Genomic DNA, 24906 nt, shown 5'->3' with positions numbered 1-24906 from the left:
CACACAGCAAGGCACCAGCAGAGCTGGGAAGAGATTCTCAAACCACCACCTTAGACAAGGAATGGTGCTACTGAGAGTGTCTCACCCAGTGATCCACAACAGCATCCCTAATCCAAAAAGCTGCCTCTGAACCTTTGGAACCCATGTCTTAATTCTTTTTGAAGTGTGGCATCTAAACCAGGTTCAATATCCGCTACATACCTGAATTTTTATTAATGATTATTCTCCCTTTCTGCCCTCGACTGAATGGCTCTGGAGTGACTACAGGATTTCCTTTTCCCACGTACCTGGACGTTGACACCGATGCCACAGCGTTGTTTGCTTTGCACACGTATCGACGCCCACCCGAGTGCAGGAGCGCGGCAGGACGGCTCTGACCCGCAAAGCGCTCGATGGAAATGGAGCTGCCTCAGGTTCCAGCCGTGGCTCGGATTTGTTTACAGCCTGTGAAACCTCAGGAAAAGGGGACAAAAGCTTTGGTTCAATTGAAGTCACGTTGTTAACCCCCAGTGCTAATAATTAAATCAATTATGCTGAATTAATTTGATGTAATTGTTGGTGATGGTGCAAAGACAGTGGCCCAGGGAAAGTTTGAGAGACAGGAGGAACAGAAGCCTTAACAATACAAAATACCCCCTAAATAGCATCGTTTTTGCCAGAATGAGTCAAAGACACAAAATGAGTTCATTACAGTCATCTGGCTTCACTCAACCCTCCAAATTACCCCAATCCCAGACAAATAGCTGTGAAATCCAGCAAGCGAACTAGAATTAAAACCTGGCCTGACGGATTTGACACAGCACTCAGCACAAGTGTCTTTCCCCATCCTATTATCCAAACAATACGGATTTAATAATATATTTAAGAGAGCCACAATGCTTTCCCTTTAACAGAAGACATTAATTAAGAGCATTTTCTTGTTGCAGTGTTGTCAGTTGGGTGGTTTTTTGACGAACAATCTGAAGAACGCTTAAGGAATCTTTTCATTTGATCTGCCGTTTTTATCTGGCATTTTCAGACTTATTCAGTTCAAAACAAACCAACCCCAACTGTAAAACAAACATCTATCTTTCTCCTTCCCCATTTAGCATTTCTGCGACTTGCTTTGAAAAAGTATAACAAACGCATTCTTTGTTATGAAAATATGCGTATTTGACTGAGGTATTTTAATCATTTTCTCATGTACTGAAAAAGGAATTGGAGGAAACACTCAGCTGTCGCTGTCTCGTGTCTCTGGAGGTGAGCAACACCCACCTGAAGAGCCTGTGCCCCCCGCCTTCGCTCTGAAATACCGCTTGGCTGCCATTTGTCCTAATGCTGTAAATACACAAGCTTCTCAACTTTACTGCATTTTCATTATTCCTGGTGACAAGAATAAAAATATTACCTCTAATATCACCAATTATTTCTGAGGAGAGAATGCAAGCGCTTTGCTGTAGGACATGAATTGTATCTTTCTAATTTGATAAGTGGGTGCTGCTAACGCGCCCACAGATTGCATCTGCATCAGGAGCTCTGACGATGCTCCAACAGCTGATATTTCAGAACTCCGTCTAATTGCCATCAGGCTCTGATCAGACTCATCGTTTCAAAGCCAGATGAATTACATGCATAATTTATGCACCGGATTTCAATAGATCATTTTCTTCCCAGTTGTGAGGGGGCAAAAAGTGTTTTCCACTGGGAAGCTGCAAACACTTGCTGACGAACCAAACTGACTTTATCAGGAACATCTAAAAAAAATACGATTTGAGAAGAGACACTACATTTAAAGTAAATTTAGTGTGCTGGATTGTTTGAAGTCTCCCATATTCATTTGCACAGCTCCTGCAAATTTTCTCTGTGCCTGTTTAGCAGTCTGTGTAGTTTTAGTTCAGTGAGCTCAGAGCTGTCGCTGGAAGTTGTTAAAAGAGACCAACTGAAACAGCGGATGTTGCCATAAATGAATTAGTGTCCAGCGCAAGGATCTGGCATTTTCAAGCACAGCAAGCAATTGGGAAGCAATCACTGAGTTCACCTTGGAGGCCGGTGCCGGTCCGGCGGGGCCGGCCGCGCTCAGCACCAGCAGCCGGCGCTGGGGACGTGGCTGGACGGTCAAAGCCGCTTCGCACCACCTGACAGCAGCGCGGGTTTGCCCAAAGGAGAACCGACACCAGCCCCGGCCCCGGCCCCGGCCCCAGCTCCCTCTTCTCACGCCCCCAGCCTGCTTTTGATTTCTGTCGTCACACACTTGATTCTCCCTTTCATGGATTTTTGCTTGAAAAAGCATCACTGCCTCAATCCTCTATTTTCAGCCTGTGCTTAAGAAAACCCTTTGGTTCCATTTGTAGCCACATCCTGTCTCAGCCTCCCCCTCTTTTTGTTCCTAAATATAAGGCTGATGCAATTTGATGTGACATGACAAAATAGCACATTTGCATCGGCAGAAACTTTCTCCCAACAGCAGTAATTAAAGGGAGTAAATGAGACATTGCTGAAATTGGTGTTTATTTAGCCTGGAAATAAAAGGCTTAAAGAGGCCTTGAGAGGGATGTTCAAGTGTGTCGTGAACACGCGATTCATCAACGAGTGCCTTCTTTTACATGCTTCCTCACTGCAAAGCAAATGGTCCTTCAAGCAGCGTAATCAATTCAAAGAGATTTAAAAAACATCAGAGATTTCTCTAGACCATATTCCTAACCAGTGAAACTCATTTAATGTGTTCCAATGTCTTATAAATAGTACCAAGACACTTGTGGTTAAACTCAAGACAAGGTCATTGGATGTCTAACTTCAGATCAGAGACTTTCTCGGGTTGAGTAGAAGAGAACTGAGATCTCACTGACTGCAGTGAAAATTAGGTGCTTAAATATCTCTGTTTCTGAGCCGAGGTGCGTCAGCAGCAGAGGTGCCCACCTTCACCCGCACCAGACCCTTGTGAATTACCAAGACAGGAATTCAGAATGGCAGCCCAGGGCTCTGAACGCCGTGATTTCAACAAGACTCACATGGCAGCTTAAAAACGTGTATCTACGAAATTTAAAATCATTTACTGTGATTGGTTTTGTGGGACGGATACACAGCAAATACTTGCCAGGATCAGATACCGCCAGCTTCCCACACCGTGTCCCGTTGCGATGACAGCGATGGAAGGCAGGGTGGGAGGGACAGCAACGCCTGGAAGTTGAGGGTTTTTTCCTTGATTTTTAGAGAACAAGTTTAATTTACTTAATTTATGTGAAGTATTTCTGGAAAGGTCTGATGAATGTTCCACAGGATTTAACAGACAGCATATGCTTTCAAGTGAAACTTCCTGCTCTCAGGAGAATCTTCCTTCTCTTCTTGTTCACATGAGTCTATTCTTTTGAATCCATCTGCGGCAGGCAGACCATGTTTTGAGCAGGCTCGTTTCCATCCCAACACAGATGGCACCAAGAACAGGGCCAGCCAGAAAAAAAATCAGTTTGCTTATTATGCTTCAGTTTTTATGGGTCAGATTACCATTCAAAGCCATCAAAATGGCAACCCATATGTGACGTGTCTGCCACTGGAACTACAGTGACACACCATCATCATCTTGACAAGTTGGCTGGAAAAAGTTCCATTAACCTACCTCTGATATTTAAAACTAAAAAGCTATTCTACTTTCCAACATAATTTCAGCTTTGACAAATCAAGAAAATAGCTTTGGTGAGCTAAAAATGAAGAGACATGATCCCACCTTCAGCCCCGCACAACTGCTTCGGCAAGGCTCTCCTGGCAGAAGGCGGCTGAGCATCTCTGCCAAGCATTAGCTCAGTAAGTGCGCCAGGTGCAGATGTTGGCTATGGAATTCATTCTAAATTCTTTGTTCTACAAGCCAGAAAATTGTTCCCACAGTTTTGGTGAGAACTGGGGATATGAAGAGCTCTTTGCATGTTTCATTGGCACAAGAATATCAGCTGTTTTAAAGACACTCTTGTAGAAACAAGAAACGTGTCGTCAGCAATATGCACACGGATTAATTACAGAACGAGCAGAGAGCTGTGTCCCGAGGACGCCGCGGGATGCGGAACCCAGGCCGAAGCGGCCAGCGCTCCCGCGGGCACCGGGCCGGCTGCTCCGGAGAGCTGCTCACAGACACGGAGCGTCCTGCGACGCCAGCACCACCCGAAATCCAAACTGCTATGCCACATAACAGCCAGGGCCCCCACCCTGCATCATCACCAAGGGGAAAGTTGCTCATCCACCATCCTTAGCGCCCCTCCAACTTCTCTGCGAGATATTCTGGTTAAGATACTCTCCTGACGCTTGAGATATGTTTTCTCAACCAAATGCAACACAAACAGCAACAGCCGATTCCCTCCACCATGCTGAGATCGCTAATGTAGTTGCAGCCCTGACAGAAGTATGAAAATATCGTTTCCTTTGGCACCTTTACTGGCAATTTGCAATTAGGGTTCTGCTACTGCATCTATCAGCACGGCTGGAATGGAGACAGGAGTGTTCCACAATACTACATGCCATTTAGAAATCTCTCTTGCAAATATGTATGGCCATGTAACAAACCTGCACCAACTTCATTTCTACCATTTGTTTGTGACTTGGCATTTTTCACCTTTTTTCCTTCGTGAGGCAAATAGGCTCCTAACAACTTCAACAGAACAAGCAGAAAAGATCACTTACAGCATACGGAGCAAAGGAACTTCAATTATCTTCCCAGACTAGGTCTGTCGAAGTCCAACAGTAACCGACAGCGACCTGCAGAGAAGAATCAATTTTCATTACCCTGTTCTCCTCAACCCACTACTTAAAGAGGTGCAGAGAAACCCATCTATACCACAATGTATCAGTACATAAGACTTCACTTTGTCTAACTGGGTACATTAAACATTAATTCACAGTCTTGATGTGACTAGACTATTGCTTTCAGTAATCTACTCAGAAATCACTTTTTAATAAATACGCACTACAAAAATAAGCAGAGAGAAATTCCAAAGCACTTGGTGGAACTGAGCCTGCAACACTTCTGCAGGGAGGAAAGCATTTGACTCCTTTAGACAGTTTCTAGTGTTCAGAGCTCTCTACAGTGACATGGTACTTTCATCATAGACACTTACAGCTTTGCCAGAGACTCAGCTGTTGCAAATGAAAAGACTAAATGATTATTCCAGCCAAAGGAACCACCTGAAGCACGGGTGACGCCAGCACGGGTGAGCCGGAACCAAGCCAGGTCTCGCACAGCCAGGGGAGCAGATGAAAACAGGACCTGGCGGGACACATTCAGCTTGAACTACAAGCCAGTCCTGAGTCCACCGAAGCGCTCCAGCTTTGGTACGAGAACTGAACACCGAAAGCTGCTTTAGGACACTACTTTCATCCATCAAAATTTTCTCTCTGAATAGCAAGCAGGTCGTCTGATCTCTACCTTAGACCAGTCCTGCAGAAAACATCTATTATTCAGCATTGTTAATTAACATTTTGTAGCTATACCTGCAGTTAGTTATCCCACCAGGATATTTACGACGCCCTTTCAGAAGTACCTTGTCCTTCGCTGTTAACACGTAGCCAACCCAAGAGCCAAAGAGCAACGCAATTAACTTCTCCACAGGCTGAAATCCAACCCAGCAATTACTTCAGTAATTCACCCAGCAGACCATCAGGCACCTTTGCTCAGAAAGCTTTCCAAATCTATTCAAAATACACCCAGTTGAGCTTTGAGAACACAATCAAATAGTATCAGTTGCCATATTCCATTGTCTAGTGATAAACATTGCTTAAGGTCTAACTGGAATTTCTACTTTGGAAATAGAGGAGTCTTTAAAAGCAGAGTTAGTTCAAGTTGAGCTTGAGGTTCCCTTACACCGCCAGAAGCGTAGGAAGGAGCACAAACGTAAACGTGCACTACATCGCCAACATGTTTACTAGCTGGTGTAAATTAGTTAAAGCCAATAATCTCCACCTTGCTGTGCTATTTTTACCAACTAAAAACCCAGTGTCTTCTCTTGCGCTTAAAACACAAAGCTGATTTGCACTCAGTCACTTTTTGCATGGTACAGTTTACTTTAGGGTATACACTTTAAAAACAAAATAAAACCAAACCAAACCCATAGACACCCAAACAAGTTCTAGTGGGCCCCTAAAACACCTCTGAGAAACTCTGGGCTCACTTTCTGTTTGTGAGTGCAGACAGAGCACCAAGCAGAACCTGGAGCCCAGGTTCAGTCCGTCTGTGATCAACATTTCTTGTTTATCACACATCAGATACGCTTGCCATATCCAAAAAGGAGTGGAAAAATGCTAAAGTCTTTACACCTGAACAAACAGTGATTAAGGATATCTCCTTGGAAATTCCAACTTTGCAGACCTAGAAGAACAAAACCAAAATAATTCTTTGTGTTTTGTTCTTCAGTTTGTGTTTGCCGTCATGTAAACTTGCTTTGGTGGGCAGACAAACCCTGCAGCTGTACACCCATGGTGGCCGCTGTGTCTGTGTGTCCAGCGCTGTGCCTGCGCCTCCAGCGCTGTGCCTGCCTGCCTGCGCCTCCAGCGCTGTGTCTGTGTGTCCAGCGCTGTGTCTGTGTGTCCAGCGCTGTGCCTGCCTGCCTGCGCCTCCAGCGCTGTGTCTGTGTGTCCAGCGCTGTGCCTGCCTGCCTGCGCCTCCAGCGCTGTGCCTGCGCCTCCAGCGCTGTGCCTGGTGGGTCGGGACCAGGACGCCCCGCTCTCACCTCGGCACCAGAAGCCGCTGCCGCGGCCACCGGCGAGGCTGCCTGCAACCAAAGAGTTAATATCTGTGACCCAAATATGGAGACCCATTTTAAACTTGCTGAAAATTGCTTTTTAATCCTAGCTCTCGAGGATTTCCTTTGAAACCATCTGCCACGCACGCCGGGTACTTTTTTCCTGTATATATGCAGGATTACTATAATATGGATTCTTTTGTGTAACTTAATACATTTCAGCATATTAAAAAATTAGTTGAAATTCCCATTATTTTCTGATTTCAACTCTATATCATAAAAATGACTGTAAATTCAAAATCAGAGATGAGTTCATAGCAAAACTGACACCCGTATTTATCTTCTTTACCACACTATTTACATTGCAGCCCTAACACATTTAGTCCATCTAACACTGGGGAGGATTTAAGCAAATAGTTACGGGTTATTTAACTAATATAACTTACGCACATGCTTAAAATTAAGCTCAAGCATTTTCCTGGATAGGAACAGATTTAAGCATGTGCTTTCCCGACTGGAGCGTAGTTTGAAGACTGAAAGACACAATTAACATTATGATAATAAGAGATCAGAGAAGATTTCCAAATATTATTTCAAATCTATTGTTCAGCTTTTTGTATTTTCTTGCTGCGAATCTTCACACAGTTGCATTTTTATAGTACAAATACTGAGGAGAAGCAATAAAGTTACATCCATAAACAAAGTGAGTCTTAGAATCAGCGCATGCAATGATAAAAATTCTTGCAATCACCCAAAACATAAAACAAAGAAAATATACTGCTTCCTATCAGCATCATCACAGCAAGAGTGATTGAAATGGCAAACATCCAGCAAGACAGATCGATAACCAATTTATTGGATCGATCTATAAAAAAAAAAATCAAAATTCCAACACAATTATTTTCAGTGTAGAATACTTTTAAAAAATCATGATGTGCCTGCAAACATTCTGAGAACAGAAAGCAAGGGAAACGATGGGCACAGTCTGAACCGCGCACGGCGACGGCACACGCAGCAGACAGGCCACAGCCCGCAGCTCCTTTGTCTGGCAGCACATCTGGCACGGGCTGCGCCGCCACGGCCCCGGGCACCGGCCACCGCGCCAGCACCCGCCCCTCCGCGCCCAGCCCCGGAAAGGAGCCGTGTTCATCGTGACTGACACGCGGAGCAGATCTACACTTGCGGGTTTCAGAAGAACGTGGAGAGAGGAAAAAAATAATAATTAAAAAAAAATATTTGAGCAAATGATTTTGTTTATAGGAGCATCATCCTGCAGACACTTTCCTTTTAAAACAAAACTGCCCATATAGTGAGTGAGTGGACAAGGACAGAATCAATGCCCAATTACCCAGTTACTTCAGTGTTTCCATTTTAATGAGCTTCCTATATGATTTTGTCTTTTAGTTTTCCTTCTCTAATAATCATATCAAATTAGTTTTGTCTCGAGTGTCAGTGACAAGAAATTCAGCTGTCTTTAAAAAAATTCCTAAAGCAGCTAGCAGCAGGTTTTTAAAATGACACGTTGTGCTGTCATTTACTTCTGTGTAAACCCAGAGCAACTCATGAGATCCTATGGCACTACTTGGGATTAGCCCTGACCGAAAACAGCTTCACATCCCGATACATCTGCTTCTATGGGAAATGGATGAGAAAAGACTCTAACAGTGCTCTGGCATTTGCAGATGTATCAGTGCTGAAAAAACAACCAAATGCATAATAGATTAAAACCACCTTTCTCTGGCTGAGGGATTAACTAGGGCCTGGTCTGCATTCCAGCTGGGGAATAACCTGCTTTCCTGCTGGATTGTGTTTGCCACTCACATTATCAACAGACCACCAGCTTCCTTCCAGTTCCGTAGCCTCGGGCAGTGGGTGATGCTGAGGAGCTCCAGAGACAGCAGGGCTGTGAGTGCTGCTGCTGCTGCAGAGCGTGAACCACACCGGCACATGCTTCGCCCTCACCAAGTCTGTCTCTTCGCATGCGGGGAAAACAAAAACATACAAAACCATCAAACAAACACAAACCAAACAAAACCAAACACCACCACACACACACAAAACCAGAAAACACCACCACAAGCCACAAGCACAAGAGCCCACACGCACACACCACCAGCCAGGGCCAGCAGTCAGAGCAAGCCCGAGGCCGAGCGGTGCAACACGCTGCAAGGCCCGCAGGGCAGCGCGGGCACAGCACGAAGGCTCCGCCAGCGCCCACTGATGGCATCCAAGTCCTCTGCTAAACCGCAGGAACACAAGTAACTGCCAACTACTTGGAGAAGCAATTCAGAAAAGCTTACGCAAGACAGAGGTGAAGATCATGATGCTGTATAGATTCACTAGGCTGAGCAGCGTGGCATCACACTGTAAAAACGAGGTTTAGTCCATGCTGGAACAAGAGAGCCGCGTCCTCCGCACCACACGCACTGGTACATGGGCCTGCAACAGTGGCTGCTGAATTGGGACTGTCATCTCAGACACCGTTTCTATTCAGACTGCACCCCTTCTTTTTAATGCCAGACTGCTACTATGTCACCCCAGAGTCTCATTTACAGAATATTTACATCCCACTTCCCTTTACAATGAATTAAATTGAACATAATTAAGACCACAGCGCAAAAGAAAAGTGACCAGCAGCCCTTAGGCTGCCTGGAATTCAGCCTGGTCCACTGAAGACAGTGCCATGGCAGTGGCAGCGGGCACACGTACGCTGATAGATGCAGGACATTTATGCACCAGCTACAAACGACTGTTGTACTTTGAGAGCCCTGTATCTCTTGGATGACATTCTCCATCACAAGTATTTTTGGAATAAATTTGCTTAGCTGTGTATAACGTGGCCCCTCACTAGTAGGCAATTAGCACCCCAAAAGCTGCCTAAAGCTACCCCATATTTCTTCATGCACATGTGTAAACCTGCAGGGTTTCAACAGCTCTGTAAAATACGTATTTCAAATAGCCATGTAGAAGATGTATTCCAAAACAAAAATCCTCACCAAAAAAGGAAAGACAACCCCCACCAGCCATAACTGTTCACAGAACAGCTTTCTTGGAACCCACTGGTCCACCAATACCAGAGAAACTAGTGATGTGCAACTAATTGACACAAATCTCCCCCGGGCAGCATTGCTGCTGGTTATCTTGATATGAGAAATGTAGGCCAGAAGGGTAAATGGGATGGACAGCTGAAAAGCTTTAGTTCTCCTAGTAGGAAAGGAATTGATCTGGTAAAGAAAGTCCTTAAAGAGATATGATCACGTCAAAAAGCGGGATTAGGAAAAACACCTCGGAAACACCGTTGAAGCTGCGTTCTCCAAACCGCCCGCTGCAGCCGTGCTGCTGCAAAAGCCGCAATTTCAAAATCACCGTTGAGCTGTTTCCACAATGCAGTGTTCTCTTTTTGATACCGAATGCATATGGTCTATTACAACGCTCAAGGAACTCTGACATGGTGAAGGATTTATGAGCTATTATGCCATGCGATATTAGTCATTACACGCAAAAGCACCAAGAAGCTATCCAAACTGGAAATAAAGGTGTGGGGGGGTGTGGAGGAATTGGAATCAGGGTGGACTTTGTGCTACCATTATAAAGCTAGAGCAAACAAAACTCACTGGTATTTCCAGATACACCATCACCTGCAGCAACTTCACAACCTAAAGGTTCAATCTCCTCGCCACAACTCTGCTGAACCATGCCTAGAGAATATCGGGTCAAAATACAGCTAATCTGACAAGGCAAACTGTTGCAAGGACTTTGTTTCAGTGTAACTGAATGTGGGACAAGAAATAACCCTGACCATTAGCCATGATGTTGCAAACGAATCTCTTCACAGGGGCCCACAATCAGAGTAGCACACAATCAATTCCGAAAACTCAACTGCTTTGCTCAATTTGTTGTCACTGGACTCAATGACGGAAGGAAAAGCGACCTGAGGGACAACCAGAGCAGGCAGTCAGGTCTCAAAGATGGTATTCCCAACAATACCACCAAGCAACAGCATTTTCTATTCTGATTAAATCTGCAATCCAGAAAATTCAACAAAGTACTGGTGCCTTAGCCTCCGTCCTCCCTCCCCATCACTGAATAAAAGGTATAGCAGGAGCAAAGTGCTTGGATATTATTGCAGCTATTTGAATTTGGAGGAAAAGTAAACAGCCTGCTGCTCTCTCTCCACTCTAAAAAACGTTATTTAGGGATCCTGCTCACACAAAAACAAGTGGCTTGTGGTAGTTTTTTCAGTTCTCCACCTCCTAGGGAAGATAAGATGCTGTGGAGCTATTTTAAGAACATCCCATTCACAAAGGTCTCCAATTCAGTCTTCAGAGACAGAGATGATTTTCTTGCTGCTTCAACATCTTTACTGGAATGACATTTGCTTCAGAGGGAGTTCATTCGCTGTTCCAACATCAAAACGGAGCAAGAGCAGCTGCCAGGAGAGGGATAAAAGGAAACACTGGAGACAAAGAGCAGCAGGGTCATTTCTGGTGTAAAGAACTGGAGAACAGAGAGAACTGCAGAACTGTCGCTTTCTCCAAAAGGCCGCAGGGGACAAAGGCCTCCTCTCGGCCCCTGCTAATGGTGCTGAGCAGCAAGAAGGAAAATGAGACAGAAAGAAGAATACAATCAGGCCAAAGTCTTTAAAGGGCAAATTATTATAAACCAACTTCAAGCACCTGAGCACTCCCAGCTAAAGCCAAGCTCATTCTTAAGCTCTGCAGTGAGCAAAGAATTCAGGAACTGCTTTAGAAAATTCAAAAGAAAACACTTCCTGCTAGAAAGCACCATAGGGTGTGGGGTTCAGCGTTTGGAGGTGCCAGCCTGGGAGGAGCTCAGGCCCCAGTGCTAATCATGACCTCGATGTTTTCTGCACAGTACAAACTTGGGCAAACTCGGGGCGAAGCTGTCAGCTGCAACACGACCCCCCAGACGGCACGGCCAGGGCCGCAGCGGGGCTGGCAGCCCAGGGGGCGGCAGAGCCCGTCTGCAGCAGCCCGGACACGCGCTGGCTCAGATGGCACCATCTGTCGCCGCAGCCCTGGTCCCCCAGCCCGGAGCTCGGATCAGCGCGTCCAGTGCAGTAAGGACCAGCCCATCACCTCAGTGCCTCATCAAAGAAGTGGCCAAGATCCCACACTGCTGCTTTAAAGACAAAGATGAGGTTCATCTTGGTCAACTTTTCTGATAAACTAACAAGCTTATGCTAGGTCATCCACTTGGTTTGACTACTTCATTTTTTTTCCTTATCTTCTTATTAACACCTTGCCCAGAGCGGGACAGGATTGGTCCATCACTCAGCAAGGCGAGCAGAACCCTGCCCTCCTTACATGAAGGTATATTGCCATCCTTGCCAACTTCTACCAGACAAACCTTTATACATAATCCAAGTTGAAACAAATATCATCTCCTCCTGCTCCACACTGGAATTTAATAATAGATTAGCTTATTCTTTTCCACTTTTGTAGAAAAAAGGTTTTAAAGATGAAAACTCTGGAAAATTATTCTTTGCAAAGAAAAGGATTAATATACACCAATGGGAATTTTAATCCTATAAATATTTTGTGTATATTAACATTTATTCTGCTGTTTGTTAGGACCACAGTTTTATTTAGATCGTGATATTTATCTGACTAACCAAACCCCCTCAAATTCACAGGCACTGTGTTTATGACACCTTAAGGGCTTCAGCATTAGGATTTATGAATAAAATATTACCAGGGTGTTATAAAATACTGAGGACTGTATCTGCAGATTTGTATATCAAGGTATGTGTGGGCTTGTCAGACACCCACAGGATAAACTATCACCAGTGCAGCTCAGAGTGGTCCTTTTGTGGATCACACAAATCGGTGCAAGCATTTTATTATGCTTTGTTCTACTTAATGTTACTTTTTCCTGCATTAAAGGGTCACCAAAAATCCATACATGCATCAGGGCTGAAGGACCCTTATGCACAATACTCAGCCATGAGATCAAGAGACTTGAGTCCTGTTTCCTCACCTAGTTCTGGTGGTACAAGAGGAAACTCCACCAGGCCTATGTCTGAAACAGGACCAGAACACTTTATTTTGTGCAATGCAATACCATCTTTTGTGGAGAACTTTAAGTTTAAAACACTTATGAGGAGAATAAAATAGAACTGGCTGATTACAAATTGGCTTCCATGTCTTACCCTTATGCAAAGTGCTGTTGAAAAGATTATATCCCTGCAAAGCAAGTGGCAAATCCAAGGGAAAAAACCAATCTTTTAAGAGTTAGAAGAGACTAAACTTGATATAGTAGATTTTCAAATAGGGACAAGTCTGTACTCTGTGTTTCTAATACACAGTATTTACTTTTTTATGTAGTTTTCAAATGAGATTAGCTAAGAGTGCCTGACAAATCCAGATACACCAGCGTTCTGTGTTCAGTACTCGAAGGGCAGACTTGCTCCTGCACTACAGCACTCTTACTGTGAATAAAATAGTAAGAGACAGATGCATGTCCCCATGAATAACTGTCTTCACCAGCAAGAGATTAGAATTGATCTGTCATGTTTCATCAGCAGCAGTCACCAATCACATCTCCATGCATCACTGGGGATGACAAATTAGCTGCAGTCAACCCGGGCTTTGGCAGATCTCGAGCACTGTCTCTACCTGCCCAGTTCAAACTGCTGTGGTTAGATTTTGCCAACTCACTCATCAAGCAGCTCGAGCTCACTGAACTGCTCACAGTTACATGAGCCAGCTCTGTAACGAGCTCCCCCTCGGCAGACTTCGCTCCTTACACAGAGGCATGAAATAACAAGGAAGCACCGACTTACAATAAGACACGATTAATTCATTCTGCAGCCCTGTTCCAAGTAGCAGTGATTCATACCACTAATAGGTAATGCTTTCAAGTAACAGATCTGTTCTGAGGAAACAAATGCTCGATTACAAGTTGAGTACTTTGTCTGCAAGTTTCATGTTTTCTTAATATTATTTTAAAAGATTTTTCCTTAAACACACCTCTGTATGAATCAACCGGATCTTGTCCCCCTTAATTTCCATAGCACAAAGTGCATAAAAAGCTGCAGAACTGACAGTCTTAAACTTCACAGCATGACAGAAGGCAGGGACACCAATTAAAAGTGTTCACAAACCAGTGTGGAAGGAAGATACACTTGTTAGGGCGGGTCATTCAACGCTGGCATCTGACATTACTCCATATGGACGCAGAAGATAAGCGTATCCCTTCAGCTGCCATCTCACCAGGCTCTCGCCTCACTGGAAAGAGCTGGTTCAACTTCAAAGGGCAAATAAAAGATGAATAATATGGTTGTAGCATTTAGTCAAACTAAAATAAAAAAAAATAATGTGGGTGCCAGATTTACACTTTACAGACAAGGAAATTGGAAAGCAGGGCTTGTGGTAGCCCAGTCAAAAAGAGCTGCCAGGAAAACTGGTGCAACGCCAGGACTGCAACCCAGCTCACTTCTGCTCTCACTGCCGAAAATGCATCTACATGACAGAGTCTAACGGCACTTTTAGAGTATTTCTAAGACAAGACGCTTATGTACTCACATATGACCAAAAATGAAGCCACCATGGACTTGATTTACAAAAGCTAATAGAAAAAGTGCCTATGTCAAATCAACAGGAAGCCAGCAAGTTTAGACCAAGGTGTGTGGGGAGAACCTCTGCTTTGTGTACAACTGTGAACTCAGCTACGGGCCGTGGGCAAGAAGATGAAGCATGTCTTCCTTCCCTTTTCTTTCCAACATGCAACTGAAGATGACTGACCTGCAGCAAACGCACCAGTAAAAATCAAATTCTACTCATAATCAATTGTTTAAAGATATGAGACCAAATTAACTCAGTAATATATCTAACTGGAAAAGAAAAAAAAGTTGAGATGACACTCTGTATGCGGACTTGAACAATACCACTGAGGCGTTCATCTGCAAATGCATTTAGAATCCAAGTTTCCATAAAAAGAATGTTAGGCAAATGCTTGATTTTACTACTTGGAAATATTCCACAATAACAGAGAAGTAGAAAAGCCCATTTGCGGGAGCCTGCGGAGCCTTACGCTCCTCACCGCACCGCCCGGGCCAGCCCGCCCAGCGGCCTTTGTGCCCGCTGCCCCCGGCCCGCGCCAGACCTCTCTCGCAGCTCCGCGGGCCTTCCTCCCGTCCAGACGCCAGCCAGAGGCGGCGGAGGAAAGGCGGCCAGCTCACCCACCAGAGGGGCACGTACAAATTCACCATCGGCCGTTTGTTTCCTTTGGAACTGCTCACCCAATTTAATCATATGAAGGAACCTCTTTGCCACTCTCACAGTTAATTTAACGCTGCTACCATCATGGGTAAGGCTCTGATAACTAGGAGATTCTGTGAAGTGAAACTATTAATCAGATATTATTAATATTCACACAAGTAAATGGAAAGTGTTAGAACTGTCAATTTTTTATTAATCTCTGTTTTAGGGAACACTTAGGCTTTAAAGAACCACACTGCATTCCCAAGCATGCAGGTTAATGCCGTAAGTGAACTAAAACAAGCCACAATACATATTTTGATCCTAGGTGAACACATCACACTCGAAACGACTTTGGAGTGCGTTAACGAGCATGCTGTAGCAAGCCTCAGAAAAAGACTTAGAGGAGGACTGGCTATAGTGTCTACTAGTAACTACATAGTAACTACAGGCTGCTGAAGAGACTTAAAACACCTTTCTCTTCTTCCGCCCCCCGCGGCCCCGCGCCTGCCCCGGGGCCCAGCCGGGGCTCCGCTCCGCTCCGGCCCAGCCGCGCTTCCTTCAGGCAAAGCCCTCAAGCTTTACCTTCTGGTCTTCAAACCAAAGAAAAAATCAAAACCGAAAAACAAATAACAAACAGATCCCGCACACATTTCGAGGCCAGTCCCCGACTTCAAAGAACGTTTCGCTTTCCGTTAACCGAGTTAGGCGAGCTTCTTTAGTGAAACCCAGATTTAACAATCACCTTCTTCTGGACAGCGGGGCCGGGGCAAAAACATCTACCTCAGGAAACCGAGCTCCTCTTCCCTCGCTCGGCCCCGGCGGGAGCAGCGCGGGCTCCTCAGCGCACCACAGCCCTGAGGGCCCCTCCGCCGCCCTGGGGAGCCGGCACAGAGCCGCCGCGGCCCCGGCCGCGCCCCGCTCCTCCCGGCCCGGCTCCCGCGCCCCTCAGCGCCCACAGTGACCCCCGCGCCCCGCCGCGTCCTCAGCTCACCCCGCCCCGGGAGCGCCATTGGCCCCTCCCGCCGCCCATCAGCCGGCTCCCGGCCTCCCATTGGCCAGCTGCCCACCCGCAGACGGGCGCACGAGCAACTTCCTCACCCGGAGCCTCGCGCTGCGATTTGAAGAATAACGGCTCCTTTACCGCCTCCCGCCGCTAGTCACTCGCGAGAAGAGCTGTCAATCACGGCACCGCCTCGCCTCCGAGTACTATTGGCCCAGTAACCCCTTTTCGGGTTCTCGTTTCTCCTCATTGGCTAATTGGATCGGATAGGGCGCTGCGATTGGGCAAAAAGCTGGCCTTGTGGGTCGGACTCGGCTCATAAGGAAAGTCAATTGGCCAGTAGGCTGGAGCGGCACCATGTGATTGGCAGGAAAGGTGAAGAAGGCGGGGCCACCCGAGGTGAGGGTTGTGTGAGGTGAGGGAATCTCGCGGGGTCTCGCTGGCTCTGGGCGCGGAGGCGCGCGGTGATTGGGCGGCGGGGGTCAAGGGGGCGGGACTGAGCCAGGGAGTCTCCGCAGCGGCCGAGTCCTATGGGCCGGCCGAGCTGGGTCCCGCTCGGTGATTGGGTGGGGCCGGCTCTCGCGGAGCCTGGTGGGCCGGGTCCGATTGGCTGCGGGCGGGTGTCGGGCGCGCGCCCCGCATGGGGCAGGGGGGGCGGCGGGGGGAGGGCAGGCCGGTGCGCGTGCCCGCTGTGCGCTCCGCGCGGGCTCCGTGAGGAGGTGAGTGGCGGCGGGTCGGGCGGCCGAGGCGGCGGCGGCCGGGGGGCGGAGCGGCGCTGCGCGGCGGGGCCCTGAGCCCGCCGGGGCCCTGAGCCCGCCGGCCCCCACCTCTGCCTGCCGCACGCACGCAGCGGAGACCCCCTCCCCCCGCGGCCCCGGGCCCTCCCCGCGCCGCCGGAGCGGGGGCTGCAGCCGCCGGCGCCCCCCGCGGAGCGCTGCCCGCCGCCGGCCGGGCTGTCAGGGCGCCCCCGCCGCCTCCTCCCCCTCGCCCCTCTTTATCCCGGCCCCGCGCTCTTCCCTGTCATTCATTTGTCACTTCCCCGCTCCCATTTTTTCCCCTCGCCCCCTCTCCCTCTCGTCCCTCCGTTGTTTCCTTCCCTTGCCGGCCTTTTTTTCTTCCGCCATCTATTTTTATCTTCTTTTCATCCCCCTCGCCTCCCCCCCCGCCCCTTCTCCTGCCCTCCTCCCCTCGCTCCTTCCGTCCCCCTTCACTTTCTCTGGGCGCTTGTGTGTGTTTCAGGCCTTCAAGGAAAAGTTGCAAAGTCCCGAGTTGTTTTGGCTGCGTTTGAGGGAGCAGGTGCCTGGCAGGAGGGAGCGATGTAGGAGGTGCCTGGGCGCGCAGGGAGGTGCCAGGAGATACATGGAGAGGATGTGGGAATGGCAGGGGTAGGCTGGTCAGTGCACTCAGGGTGTTCCAGGGGAGAGACTCCAAATCCTCCTTCTGGAGGGAAGGGGGATTGATCGCTCTATTCCCTCTTTATATTTAAAAAAAGAAAAGTGAAGAAAAAAACCAAGCCAAACCCAAGCCAGTTGCCCAAGGATGGAGTGTCAGTAGCCAACAACAGCTGGACTCGTGGGGGAAGAGGGTTCGTGCACTCACGCACACATGAAGAGATTCTCCAAATTGTTTGGCTTCGTGAAGAGATAAGGCCAGTTGAGCTCCATGTTTTTAAAGGTGGGCCGTGTGTGGTGAAACCCAACTTCTTTTAAAGTGTAGCAGATTTCATTTTTATGGCCAAATGACAGCTTGACCCAGTTGTTATCCAATCAAAGGGCATTTTTTTGAATGTCTCTTTGTGGCACAACAGCCAACGCAAAAATGATGGCGGCTTACAATGGCGGTACGTCTGCGGCAGCAGCAGGTCACCACCACCACCATCACCACCACCTTCCTCACCTCCCTCCTCCTCACCTCCATCACCACCACCACCCTCAGCATCACCTGCATCCCGGCTCTGCGGCCGCGGTCCATCCCGTACAGCAGCATGCCTCTTCGGCAGCTGCGGCCGCGGCAGCGGCGGCCGCGGCGGCGGCGATGCTGAACCCGGGGCAGCAGCAGCCGTATTTCCCATCACCGGCGCCGGGTCAGGCCCCTGGACCAGCTGCGGCAGCCCCAGCTCAGGTACAAGCTGCAGCAGCTGCTGCGGTCAAAGCGCACCATCATCAGCACTCACAACATCCACAGCAGCAGCTGGACATTGAGCCGGACAGACCTATTGGATACGGAGCCTTTGGTGTTGTCTGGTGAGTAAAGGACAAAAACCGAACCGATTTTTTCCATTTTTTGCCAGATCATAATTCATTCTTGGTTTTGTCATTTGAATCAGAATACGAGAAAACTGCTTACTGCATTTTTTTGTTTTGCTGGTTCTTCTCTGTTCTTAGAAAGTCGGCTTCGCTGGGTTTTGTTGGCAGAATGAGTTTGGAGTGGTGAAGAGCAAGCTCTGGCTAACAGGCCGCACCAGCAGTCTCTTAAGACAAACACAATGTGCTTGTGTGCCTTCTGCGCATTTTATTAGAGTGCGCTAAGCTATGCTTCCTAAAGTTTCAGATTAACAAATGAGCATTAGAATATGTGTTTTGACCTGACTCGAGAGTTAAAAATTAAAAGCGTATGAAAATGTCTTCCGTCTTCAGTCACCTGTCAAGATCTTTGTCTGGGAGGCTGTTTGACCTGCGGTAGTGTGCTGTGTGCTGCCTGAAACAGCATATCTGAACTTTGCTCTCCTCTCATAAATGTAAATGCGATTTGCTGTCTCGCTGTAGTGCTGCCTGCAGCCCTTTTATTCCCCCAGCCGCTATTTCAGAGGATTCTGTCAGTGGAGCATAATCTCTTCTAATACCTTTTGTGACCACCTAAACATAATGTACGTAATTATTGCCCTTCAGGATCACTGAAGCAAAGCTGGCATGAGTTTTGTGTTTTGTTTTTTTGACGAACGGTTGCCAGTTTACTGTATTCTGAGGTGTTCATTAGAAACGTGCAAGCTGCCTCGGTGGTGTGTTCGGGAGCGTGTGTTGCAGCACACTTCCTGCATCGCAAAGTTTGAAGTGTGCAACTGTGTCGTGTCCCTGCAGAACTTTCCACAGCATTTAGCTGACAAGACCTGCTGTTGTGCTTAAGGAGTTTCGCTTTAAGTACCGTCCGTACTTTAACTTTACTGAGCTAGAATTGGGGGGGCTGCAGGCTGTGCAGGACAGGCCTCAGAACCCGGTGCGGATCGCTCCGTCCCAGCCCTGGAGCCGGTCACTCGGCACCGGAGCCGTCCTTGGAATAAAATCGTGTTTTCGAAGAAGACTGAGCACGCTGCATGAGCCAGGCGTGGGTTAATGTTACGCTTGATCCGGTGTCCCTGAATTCAGAAGGCCGAGGGAGTTAGTTTAAATGCTGAGTTTTCAAAGTCGGAGGGGTGCTGCTGTTGGTTAGCGCTGCTGTGTTCCTGCTGTGGTACAGGGGAAAAAAGTTGGTATAAAAGGCTGAAAAATGACAAGAAATCTGTTGTAAAAAATTATCTAAAGATTATTTCCATTTGTTGATATATTTTTTTGATAAAGTGTGGAGTTTTTTTTAACTTGGTGGTTACAAGCTTCCTTAAATTCGGATTGTTATGTAAGGTCAGACCTTGTTATCGTTTCTACAAGCATTTTGTTTACATGTGTTTATTTCCTGGGTCTTCATTTTCTCAGTTTTATTTGCAAAATAGTAAGGTGCAGAGAGAGATCTGCTTTTGTAATATTCAGTAGAATAAAAGGTCAGGCTTGCATATTTAAATATAATATCATGAAAAATGCTAGGGGGAAAGAAAGAAGTGTGGAAAGACAGGTCTGCTCTTGGCCAGCACTGGCAGAACTGTGGTGCAGAGGCCACCCAGACCCCGACCACGCCACTGCCCCGGTGGGACCGTGCTCGCAAAGCTGTCGCTGCAGCGTTTGCTTCAAGATAACAACAGCTTAAAGAAAAGCCAAGAGGGAGGGTGTTAGGGAAAAGCAGAAGCTCGGAGGTCGGGTGGCCTGGTGAAGCCGCGAGGCTGCGCACAGCGCGACCGGTTGAGTTCAGTTCCTCTTGCTCACGTGGCTTTGAACTCAGTGGCCGCTGTCGGGCTTTGGCGTTTCACACGGAGCTCTGCAAGTGAAGAGTCTGTAAGCAATAACTAAACGGCACTTTAGATTTCAGTTAAAAGGTGAAAGAATGCCTGTGTAATTTAATTTTAGCCGTGTGAGATAATGCAGCTGAACAGTAATGTTGGTTTGGATATTTATAGTTTAAGTTGACTTAGGCGTGAAAAATGTATACTTTGGTACAAGTGCAGCGTAGAGTTTCAGTAATGTAAGGCCTAAGCTAATTTTCAGTAAGGATTCTGTTGCTTATCTCTCCTCCTGAGCATGTATTGGCGCTGGCAGATAGCTGGAAAGTTCATCTATGTGCTTCTGAGGGAAATGGATGTTATTTTTCAGACAGTTGGAGTGTTTGAAGAAGTCGTCTTTCATCTCGCGACTCAGATGTGTCATTGCATTGTCTACAAAGATACGACTTACCCTGCAGTGGGGTTGGGCTAATAAGCAATCAGTAATGTGTGGTATTGAGTTTCCCGTTAGCTCACCGAGAGACTTTGACTTGGCAGTGGAATTAGCATTTGTCATTAGCTCATTTGTCTGGTACTTTATGATGTTTTGGGGTAGCTAATGTGCTGCTGGAGTGTTTCCCTCACCAAGAGCCGCAGCGTCGTGCTTCAGCGTTCCACGCCGAGCTCCCGCAGGCCGGCGTTGCCGGCGTTGCTGGGTTTGCGCGCACGGCTGCTGCCTTGCCCCGCTGCTCGCCGCTGCGCTGGCCCTGGCGCCCTTTGGTACGTGCGGATTTTAAAGTGAACTTAGGCCAAGCTAGCAAGGTAGAGAAGAATCTCTTCAACAATCAGCATTAAAGTGCTGTATTTATCCATTTTCATTGTGCTCTATGGTAAAGGTGTGTCTATTAATGCAGTACTGGAGCTCGGTGTTTCTGAACTGGGACAAGGCGGGAGCTGCTGGAGCAGGAGATGAGCAGGTACCTCCCCCAGCTTTGCAGATTTGCCTCGATGGCAAATCCCCGCGAGGCAAGTTGTGTCCCTAATCCACTGAAAACAAAGCCATTTGCTCCTGCGTATTCGCGGTTAACACATTCTTAAAGCGTTGGGAAAAACATTCCAGATGTTCGTTTCGGCAGCAAACTCTGTGCCCTGGGTTCGGAATCGTCAGTGTGATTTTTGGAAGTCTTGTGCACGTTCTAAGAATAAGGAGCTGTCCTTTGCAGAACTGCTCCCTGCTTTGCTGGGGAGACGTGCTACTGCCATCTGGTGGGATTCCTCAAAATAATAACAATCATAATAACGAAAAGCTGTCTGATGAGCCTGCCCAGGCTCCTGGCATTGGCGTGAGGGGTCGCAGGGCGCCCTCTGCGAGGGCCGAGAGCCGTGCCCTGCAGACTCGGGGCCGTGGAGCCGGAGCCGGAGGGATTGCTCTTGTGGCCGGTCCGAGCTGTTGATGCTGCAGCCGGGGTTCTGTGGAAATGCCTCGTTGGTCGGGATATCTTATCATGGGGTGAGAAACTGAGGCTCTGGAAGGTGTGTGGGGATTGTGCTTGTCTCTGGTTTTGAAAAGTTATTGTTGTCCATCAAAGATTGTGAAATCAAGCAATCTGTTTTATTATCAAAACTATGTTAAAAGACATCTCTGTGGGAAAGCTGTTACAAATGAGAATAGAAAAAAAGTATATGATTACAAAAAAAAGTCCCGATTTACACAATTTTAAATTGCAGCGTAGATTTTAATGTATTTGCTCCTAATAGTCTTTATTCAGGAAGTCAAACAGCAGTATAAGGTTCCAGCAGTCTGGCTGGTGATGTTGGGGTAGGACACCACGTACAGGCTCCCGTAGCTTTTAAAGGGAGAAACAGTTTATCCTAAATCTGTTCTTCGTTCCTCACCTTCAAAGGCCTGAAATCACTAAAGTCATTCCTAAATAAAAATTGAAAGAATATTTGATGCCGTCGATTGTTGCCTGATCCCTGAAACTATTTTAAGAGGGTTTTATCACTAAACTGCTACTAAGCGCAGCAGTAGGAGAGACGTTTCTAGGATAAACCGATAATCTTACTTTACAGGAACGTGTCGTGCTGAGCAAGTATGCAATATAGATAATTTGTTTTGGACAAAATTGCTAGAATGTATATTAGGAAAAAAAGATGTTACAGCTTCAAAAAAGTGTGAATAACTGCAGGATAAGTTCCCCTTCGGATGTCTGATATTGCTGTGAACCGCAATGATGTTTTGCATAGTTAATGCAAATAATAATGCAAAAGTCCAGTCTGGTAATGATGAAAAGTTTAGAAAAAATGAATGAGGAAAATTTGTTTTATGGAACTTTTTAAGACCTTTGGCGTGAGGGATTTTTTCCAAAGCTGAAGGTGTTTGTACATAATCTTTTTCCGGTCCCTCAGAACTCACCTGTTAGTGGAAAACAGTACCTGACCACTGAGATGGTGTCCTGTGTCAGTGAGCGTTTAGATGGCGGCGGTTTGCAGACCCTCTCCTGTGACAGAAACGCTGTTACGGTTTCCTGGCTGCTCGGGGCTGGCGGTTTGTTCAGCACTGTGCCCGGTCCAGGTGCCGGGGGTCTGCTCCCCTGCGGTGGGCCCGGCCGGGCCGTGGGCCGCAGCCCCGCAGCCCCGCGTTCCGCCCTCCTCCGCCGTCCGCCTTGTTCCTCAGCGAGTTTTCCTGTTGTCTGCGTGTCTGATGCAGACAGGCAGTGACTTCCTAAGCACCCGGCTAAGTCATTTTTATCCGGTTATTTCTTGGAGGGAACAGTGAGGCTGCCTGGGGCACCAGAGGCCGTTCTGGCAATGGGGATGTTGCGGAGCAGAGGGCGTATTGGGTTTCACTCTTAAATCACAATTTAAGGATCTGCAGGTGATTATCTTTAATAGCTATGCCAGTAATTTTTAAAGGATTGCTTTATCTAAATTGGATTGTGTTTGTGAAGAAATACAGTAGAACAATGACATTATGCAGGTTTTTTATATGGGAAATTTTGCAAAGTTGGTATGTTTAAGTTGGGTTTTTTTTTCAGATTTCATGAAAGGAAAAATTCTGTTAACATTTAAATGACTGTGTCCCCAAGTGTGCTGAATTAAATGAAATGGATATAATAACTCCCTGCATTTACGTTAGGGGTTGGGAATTAAGTGAAATTCTATCTAAGCAATGGACCGGATTGTTCGTTATTGTCTTGGAAGATGATGCAAGGAGGAAGGAATGTGCATAACACACTTTTCTCCGAGTTTTGGATAAATCCGTTCACTGTGAATGACGCCAGGGTCACGTTTCCCAAGTCCCTTCAAACGCAGGTTGGTTGTGTCCAGGTACAAGTGCACGGGGACACCTGCGTTGTCTCTTTGGGTTACAGCAGAACCGCTTGTGGCTGCCCGTGCCACCTAGTGCTGAGTTTGCAGAAGACATATTTCAGATGTTCTTTTCCCATTCCCCCCCACATACTCCTTCCCCTTTACTTAAGAGAGTTTACGTTGTAGATGTCACTGATCCAGGCCCAGCAGTGCCTTTGGTGTGTGCACGTGGGTGCAGGTGTGCGCACACACACCCGCTGTGGGTGTTGGAGGAGGCTGCTGCGTTGCCTGGGGAACATGGGATTGGGGCTGGAAATAGCTTTGGGCAGGTGGAGTAGAAGGAGGCCTTTGGGATGTGCTTGAAGTGGGTTTTGATGACTTCTAATGGTTGTATCTGGGTCTCATGTATCTTTAATCCTCTGGAAAGTTCTGCCTTCTAGTCTGGAATACGTAACGTTCAGCTTTTCATATGAGAAAAGCTCGCTCAAGGTTGTGTAGAGCTTAAACTGAATTTGTGTTTATTTGATAATATAATTTGTCATGGTTTTTAAAATGGCACATGAAAAAAATCCCCAAAGAACTGTAAATTGTTAGAAAATAAGAGAACTGCAAAGCTGGCTTAGTCTGCAAAACTGAGCAGAGATGAATGAGTTTTATGATGGAGGGAGATCTTTGGGGCAGTAATATTGTATTTTAGATTAAACTATTGCTGTAGGCTCCTCTGTGTAAGTAGACCCATCTGTTCTGTATTCGAGGGTTAGTTTTTGAAGTCCTGTCTGGGTTGTTCGTAAGCAAACAGGGAGCAGTGGCTTTACTGCCCGATGCTGCGTTCCCAGGAGATGCGGTTCCCGGGGTTCCGTCTGGCAGATCTGGTGACTGGAGCACGGCGAGCCTTTGCTTTCTTCAAAAGAGGAGTTGCAACGGAGCAGTCGGGTCCTCGTTTTACACAGTGTGAGAAATGTTCCCCTCTGTATTTTTGAAGATGGCAGTGGCACACAGGGAATGCCACAGTCTTCTTGCACAGTCTGGATTAATGCGGTCGGGTGGAGCGTGCGGCTGGGCTGCAGCTTTTCATGGGTTCACAGGTGGGCTGAGGGCACCCAGGGACACCCAGGGACACCCAGGGACACCCAGGGACACCGGACACTGCCGACGCTTCCATTGTCGTACAGCGCTCACCTGAGGCGTGCTGAACCAATGTTCCTTACTGCCTAGAACCAAGGATATGTTACAGGACTGTTCCAACGGATCCAAACAGAATTCCTACTGAGACAAAGAATGAATTGTGTTTCGGTGGGTCTTTTCCTACCTTTGCTGATGATACCTTTGCTGTGTTTAGATTTCTGTTAGTAGAATTTCTGTGCGTGTTCCCAGACTCTGGAGATTTCTTGAGAACAGAACTGGCTACTTTGAATTAGTTGAAAATGAAAGTCCTTGGAACAGAGAATAAGATGATACGGGGCAATTTAGATCTTTAAATCCTTCTGGAATATGAGAAGCAAGGTAAAAGGCAGGATCTGTACTCAGAGCAGCTTCTGGGGTTTACTGAAACCCGTTTATTTCTGTTCAGAAGAATTCAATAGAGAGAAGCTTGGCTCAGTTACTGCA

At 47.1% G+C, this 24906-nt stretch overlaps 2 protein-coding genes across 14 annotated transcripts in view; one reads left to right on the top strand and one right to left on the bottom strand.

Annotated features, from left to right (window-relative positions):
• Positions 1–16166, bottom strand: part of LYRM9 (LYR motif containing 9) — a 31145-nt gene extending 14979 nt beyond the window's left edge. For 3 of the 11 annotated variants that reach the window (XM_065036639.1, XM_065036640.1, XM_065036641.1), the window contains exons 1-3: positions 15666–15897; positions 4645–4719; positions 288–453 (exon numbers count right to left, since the gene is read on the bottom strand). The gene's annotated coding sequence lies outside the window, so the exon portion shown is untranslated. Of the gene's footprint in view, positions 1–287; positions 454–4644; positions 4720–8519; positions 8672–15665; positions 15902–16021 lie in introns of those variants that run through there. The other 8 variants (XM_065036648.1, XM_065036649.1, XM_065036642.1 and 5 more) reach the window with 7 other exon arrangements.
• Positions 16167–16523: 357 nt separating this feature from the next.
• The window catches only part of NLK (nemo like kinase), a 27700-nt gene continuing 19317 nt past the window's right edge, over positions 16524–24906 (top strand). Inside the window, exons 1-2 of one of the 3 annotated variants that reach the window (XM_065036624.1) lie at positions 16524–16642; positions 17731–18166. In XM_065036624.1, coding sequence (XP_064892696.1) covers positions 17742–18166 — 425 coding nt within the window. In that variant the 5' untranslated portion in view covers positions 16524–16642; positions 17731–17741. Of the gene's footprint in view, positions 18167–24906 lie in introns of all 3 variants that reach the window. The other 2 variants (XM_065036622.1, XM_065036623.1) reach the window with 2 other exon arrangements.

This window comes from Columba livia, chromosome 20, assembly GCF_036013475.1.
Source record: "Columba livia isolate bColLiv1 breed racing homer chromosome 20, bColLiv1.pat.W.v2, whole genome shotgun sequence".
Lineage (NCBI taxonomy): Eukaryota > Metazoa > Chordata > Aves > Columbiformes > Columbidae > Columba > Columba livia.
This window is presented reverse-complemented; position numbering and strand designations above follow the sequence as displayed.